Consider the following 6,946-nt stretch of genomic DNA (forward strand, 5'->3'; position numbering starts at 1 on the left):
ACAACTTGCGTGAGGGAGAAAGTTCAGAACATGTGATCCAGTGGCGATTGCTCTAAGACTGCAAGGGAAGCTCAACTTCCCCTAAAATGTCAAAAATAAGTGGTCCAATATTTACTGTTGTGTGAACATTTCATTGACTAAATATGCGCTACAACACGTTCATCTTTTGTTCAGAATCAGCTACTTATCTCAAGTAATTGACTCGGCTTTTTTCTCACTCCTCCTCGCAGCGGCATGGCGCTTTAAACAGCCGGACGCTGAGCGTCCATGCGGAAGCTAGAGTGGGTTGTTCTGCTGCAGTGAAACTGGACGCTCATTGGATAAAATACTGGGCTGGTCCCGCCCACGGACGCTCAGCGTCTCTGGGGGTCTATGGGGCAGTGAGCTGGCCTGAACGCTGAGCTTCTGCGTGGTGATTGGATGATCTGTGTGAAGCTTGATTGACAGCGAAATGAGCAAATCAACGATCTTGAAGTAAAAAAAATGCACCAAAGTGCTTCTGAAGTTTTTCATTCTGTTGTTCTGAGTTGATTCAGAGGCTTTGCTGATCCCTGGAGACTTTGTGTTTGTGAAAAACGACTAGCGTTGTGTTTGGAGACTCGTTTCGGTCACTCTGTAGTTTGTCCTCGACTAGCAGCTGTGGAGCTTCTCCCCTTCTCTCACACAGCCTCCAGCCTCCAGCAGCTCCAGCTGCTCACAAGCTGCACACAACGGCAGACAATGTGAATGTTGTGGACCGGATTTTGGTGAAGCCATTTGATATTCTTCTTTACGAAGAGAAAATTGGTGTTAAACTGCATAACAGATCAACTCCTAAGACTGAGCTGGTGCCGAAAGGTGGGGAAAAGTAACAGGTCCTTTCAGCTGTCCTGGTCTGACCAGGTGAGCTGCTGACTGGAAGCGCTGTCACCAATAAAATGTACTGCTGGCCATGCCTCTGGATGAAACTATCTCAGGGAGGTGTTGTCTGGTCAAAGTGGGCTTTGAGGATCTGTCTAACTTTGACAGGGCATACAAAAGGCATGAAAGCTAATAGAATTTCCATACAAAAAACAGATTACACATATTACAATGTATGCTGAAAATGAGCTTCCCCTCTTTGGAAGACCAGCAGCCGCCACTGATGTGATCATATTGTGAAGTTTCTGAATATCAGGAAGCACAGTATCTAGCTGTTTTAAAGGAGGACGGTGTCCACCCTCCCTGACAATGGCACTCTTCATTTGAGCAAATAATGGCTGGCAGAATGCAATAGTCAGTAGGCTTTTAACTGTGTATGGAATTTGGGAATGTAAAGAAAAGCACAGCTTTCAATACCTTATCAATGAAGAAAAAGGCCTATAAATTTTGAAAAGCTCACAATGTCAATTTTGCATTGATTCTGTACATAACTTTCTTTTCTTTTTTGACAGCCCTGTTGAACTTTCTGTTGAAACTTGGACTGGAGAAATATCATCCCAACAAGCTGACTTCTCAGCATCTTAGAGAGATCAACAAAAACAGTTTATATGTACAAACAGCTTCAACTCCTGCGGAAATACCATGGTGTTTTCTAAGAAATCTCTACAAAGTCAATACTGAATGCAGGAACTCTATACAGTTATCAACCAGTGAAGAGGAAAATTTTGATCTTTTTGACTTTGACCTTTACACTGACAATGGTTGTGCAGACAAACAGGTTAACCCTCTTGATGTCATTGTTGCTCTTTTTCATTGTGCCGACAACTTCTTGCAACAGGAAATGGCCCTCAAGATGTCAATGTGTCAACTGTCTGTCCCACTCTTGCTCCCCTCCAGCAACAACAGTCAAAGTACCCTGATGCTTTGGGCTTTGCGAGACATCATGAAAGAATGGTGTCCACAAGACCTATCTGACTCAAAGGGGTTTGTTGAGAACAACATTGTACAAGCAGATATACCATTCTACTCTTTTGTGAGGCTGAGAAACTGCAGTTTATCCAAGTCCCAGTTATTGAATCAGATCCTCAGCCATGGCCAACAGAGTCATAATATCTTCCTACACAGAGATATGGATGGAGGATCAATCAAGAGAGTAATAGCTAATGGACTGGTCGAGGTTTGCTGGTACCTTCCTTGTGGAAAAGAAAATCTTGATGTATTTCCAGAACCAGTGGCTTTCGCCAATTTGCGAGGAGACATCTGTGAGTCACTTTCAGAGTTTCAGTTTCTGTTTCAAGTGTCAAATGCTACATTCATATTCCTGGACAAAGTTGAACAAGATGAACATGAAGCTCTGATGTCCCTAAAAAATGTGCAAAACAAACTTTTCCTGGTTGTGAACTGCAAGGATGGAAGCAAAAGCGAGGACATGACGTCTGTCAAAACAATACTAAAAGACATAAAAATACCAAACAGCAGTGTGACAATCAAAAATCCAAATGTGAATGGAGCACAGCTCTCAAAAAAACTTTGCACTGCCATCAAGACGTCTCTCTCAGATGTCAAATCTACAGTTAGCATTGCAAATATGGTGAAGACAGCTGTTGAACTTGGATTTTTTGTGGACGAGAACAAAACAGACGAACAAAAGAAAGCAACTGAGGAGATCATCAGTGGCATTGGAAATAGAAATACAAATTACAAGAAGCAACAACTTCCTCTCCAAGGAGAGGATTGGAAAAGACTGTCAAAACTACAAAAGAAGGAGTGTAGACTAAATGTATCTGATGAATCCAGTGTAGAAGAGTATAAATGTCATCTGCAAGATGAGCAAAGAGCAATCAGAGAAGAACAAGGAAAACGCAAACTGTCTGAAGGGATGAAGATCTTTATTGAGAATGTCTCCACAGAAGACAAAGTGAAAATGAATGTATTTCTGAAATGGATGAAAATGAAACTGGACACAGATTCAAGAGAGAAACTGTCAGAAATGCGGAATGAATATAAAGAAGTATGCAAGAAGAAGGATACAAATCGCATTGCAGAGTTGGATCAAGCTTTGCTGGACAGCTCTTTAGGAATAGAGCATTACATGAGAGAGATGGGGCTGATCTATGAGTTCTCCATACAGTCTCAGGAAACCACATATGACATATCTGGTCTCCCTGGCTTGGCTGCTGAGATGCTGCTGGATGGATATCCTTTGGAGCTCTTGGACGGAGATGCTTCCAACATCCCAGAGAAATGGATAACAGATGTGCTGATGGAGGTCCACAGAAAGGTTGGAGGGCAAAGCAGACTCTTGGTGCTGACTGTGTTGGGTGTTCAAAGCTCTGGAAAATCAACCCTCCTAAACACCATGTTCGGAGTGCAGTTTCCTGTCAGCAGTGGGAGATGCACCAGAGGAGCTTATATGCTTTTCCTCAAAGTTGGACAGGATTTGAAAAGTGAGCTTAACTGTGATTTCATAGTTCTCATTGACACAGAGGGTCTGAAATCTCCTGATTTGGCTCGCCAGGATAACAGTTATGAGCATGACAACCAGCTGGCAACCTTTGTCATTGGTTTAAGCGATGTTGCTATTATCAACATTGCAATGGAGAACTCAACTGAAATGAAAGATGTCCTACAAATCACAGCTCATGCATTTTTGAGAATGAAGCAGATTGGCAAAAAAACAGTTTGTCATTTTGTCCATCAGAATGTTGGTGGAGTTTCAGCTCATTCAAAGTGCATGACAGAAAGACAACATATCTTGGATCAACTCAATGAAATGACTGTGATTGCAGCTCAAATGGAAAAACAACCAAACATTAAAGCATTTACAGATGTGTTGGACTACAACATCGAAAGAAACAACTGGAACATACCTGGACTCTGGCATGGAATCCCACCAATGGCAGCAGTGAGCACTGGTTACAGTGAAGCTGTAGCAGATTTCAAGAGAAATCTCTTGGAGAAAGTAAAAGAAGACAGAAATGGTCAACCCTCAACAATTCCAGAGTTTTTAGAGTGGATGAGAAGTCTCTGGAAATCAGTCAAATTTGAGGACTTCATCTTCAGCTTCAGAAACACCCTTGTGGCTCATGCCTATGACAACCTTTGCAAACAGTTCAATGAGTGGGAATGGGAGTTCAGAAAGGAAATCTTCTCCTGGCAGAGAGGAGCAGAGGTAGAGATCCTAAACACCGACAATCAATCTCAAGAGGACACTTTGAACAATTTAGTTGTGTCCAAAAAAACAGAAGTGTCCAACAAAATAGAAAAGCAACAAACTCTCATGAAGCAGAAGCTCTCAAGTTACTACAGAAGAAAACATGGACACATAAATCTGATTGAAAAGTACCAAGCTGACTTTTTCAACAATATCAAATGTCTTGCTCGTGAAATTAAACATTCTGTGGATACTGCACTGGACCGTGCACTTCAAATGAAAGTTAACCGAAAGAAAACTCAAGAATTACAGAAAAAATACAGAAGTGTGATTGAAGAGCAGGTCATGAAGCTCCTCAGGGACTGCAAAGACCGTTCACTGCCTGATGAAGAGCTGAAGCAAGAGTTTGAAAAGATGTGGGATAAAACCACGGCAGATGTTTCTGGGCCGAAAGAGCGAGATGTTGCAGCAAATGTCCTGAACCAGCTGAGAAAAAATTTCTCAAACCTGAGTGTCAATGAAGAGTTGGAGAACACTGACTTGAAGGAAATAGGGATTGAGCCATTTAAAGTAAAGGAAGAACTTACACATTCCAAAAAGGGTGAAAGTGATCTGCAGAGTGTTGCAGACAAAGTTATAGCGTCTTGCACACAGTTCATAACTGATAAAGTGAAGACAAATGTAGACTACCATGAGTCTTTAGCAAATGATCTGCTACAAGAAATTAATCAGACCCTTAAAAACTACAAGTGTCAAAACATAAAACTATTTGAAATTGACCTGAAGCTTCATATTTGTGGCATTGCATCAAGAGAGTTTCAGAAAATGCACAGAACATTTCTGTCAGAAAATGATCCGAAAACTCAGTTTGAGAAGCACAAAGATCAGTACCTGACTGACTTTCTTGATTTATACAAAAACAAGGACCAAGGCCAACGCAAAGCAAGGGATTTTGTCAGAGTTTGCATCAAGCCTGCTGTTAATGACTACATCAACAGATCTCTTGGTATTGATATTGTGGATGAAATGTTGAGCAGCTCCAACTCAACAAAGTACAGCTCTCGTAATTATTTCCAGTATAACATTCAGAAAGAGCTGCTAGAAAAAGAAAGCTTTGATAGTTTTGTCAAGTACATTTGCAGCTATGAAATTTATGTAAAGGATTGGATATTAAAGCAAATTCAAGAAAATCTCTCAGAGAACAACACACTGGGGAAACTGAAGACCAAGATTCTGCTGACCATAGCTGAAAAAATCTCAGACGCCACAGAAGAAGCATCAAAAGGAGACAATGACGTTCCGTTACCAGACAATACAGAAAGCATTGCAAAGTTCATCAGCAACATGCGAAAAATTCTGATTAAAGACATTTCAATCTCAGAGGAGGATGTAAAAACTGTCCTGTTTACAATCCAAAGCACCTGCCACACATTTATCAACAGCTTCAAGATGGTATTGGAAGATCTAAAAGAAGAACTTCAACATGAATTTTCACAAAATGAAAACATCCCAGAGACATTAAGCAAACTTTCAATCAAACCACAGGATGAACTTTTTCAACGTGTGTTTGGCTGTGGACAGCAGTGTCCATTTTGTAAAGTTCCCTGTGAAGCTGGAGGAAAAGAGCACAAAGAACATCATGCTGCTGTTCATCGGCCTCAAGGTCTTGGAAAGTACAGGTACATTTACACTGAAAAGCTTGCTGAAAAACTGTGTACTACGGACGTGCAAAGTAATTTTCGCTTCAGTAATACAGATACTCGAGGGAAGCAGCAACTATTCAAAGAGTACTCAAAATACTATCCAGAGTGGCACATTCCTCCAGACAGCACCATCCAGGCTTCTGACTACTGGAAGTATGTTTTGACGCAGTACAATGAACGATTTGCAGAAGAATACAAGGCAAAGCCAGCTGATGTTCCAGAGGCCTGGAAGAAGATCACAAAGGAACAAGCACTGAAAGGCCTGAAAGAAGCTTTCAACATAAACGGAATAAATCTCTCTCTGGGCAAGAAAGAACAAAAGTTCTAAAAATATGAGAACCGAAAAATAATCTCTCAACCTGGAAATTGTTTAAGTGTCTGTTAGATAACAAGGTCCAGAATGGAAAGAAAAGCAGAAAACAGCAAATGAGTGCAAGGAAACTATATATAATCATGTATTTTGAGTGCACACTGTCATTTAAAAATGTAAAAAAAAAAAAAAAAAAAAAAAAGTACTGTTACATTTGTTTTTACTCGAGATCTTGTGTTTTTTTTTTCTTCTTTTTTTGCATGCAATGAAAGTGATAATTTCATATATACCTGTGCCATATATTCCAAATCGAGGACCATATGAACCTTTTTGGACCTGTGCCATATATGTATATCGATTATGATGGCAAGACGACTGGATCAAAGACTCTCCAGTCTGCATTGGTCAGTATCTATCAAGCAGTCTAATGAAGAACAAGGAGTCAGTGAGTGGTAGAAGGGAATGCTGGCCTGTGAGATCCTTTCCCACTGACGAGCTACTGCAGGACATCCACTGAGAGTCAAAATACAGTCCGCTTCATCACAGATCAGTTTCAAGCTGTCCTGTCCATTTCCCAAAACAATTGACAAAATATCATCAGAAATGGATTTTAAAACTGTTAGAAATGTATGGACATGAGTTTTTTTTGTTTGTTTGTTTGTTGTTTTTTTTCTGTTTTTTGGTTTGTATACTCTTTGGAGCTTTGTTTTATAGTATTTTGTGTATCACCACTAATATGAATTTGCTGTACAGTTTTGTTTTTGTTGGGAGAAAAATTTAACATTGATGTGAAAGGATATATGTGTGCTTAAAGGTGGTATAGAGGATTTTCCATGGAGAGAGAAATCCAGTGACAGTTAGTCCTTTTTGAAATGCTGC

At 40.4% G+C, this 6,946-nt stretch overlaps 1 protein-coding gene across 1 annotated transcript in view; it reads left to right on the forward strand.

The window, feature by feature from the left end:
* LOC115387522 (up-regulator of cell proliferation-like) overlaps window positions 1–6,085 on the forward strand; it is a 7,387-nt gene extending 1,302 nt beyond the window's left edge. Inside the window, exon 2 of the mRNA XM_030090292.1 lies at window positions 1,413–6,085. Coding sequence (XP_029946152.1) covers window positions 1,413–6,085 — 4,673 coding nt within the window. The remainder of the gene's footprint in view (window positions 1–1,412) is intronic.
* The last annotated feature ends 861 nt before the right edge of the window (window positions 6,086–6,946 follow it).

This window comes from Salarias fasciatus, chromosome 1 (assembly GCF_902148845.1).
Source record: "Salarias fasciatus chromosome 1, fSalaFa1.1, whole genome shotgun sequence".
NCBI lineage: Eukaryota > Metazoa > Chordata > Actinopteri > Blenniiformes > Blenniidae > Salarias > Salarias fasciatus.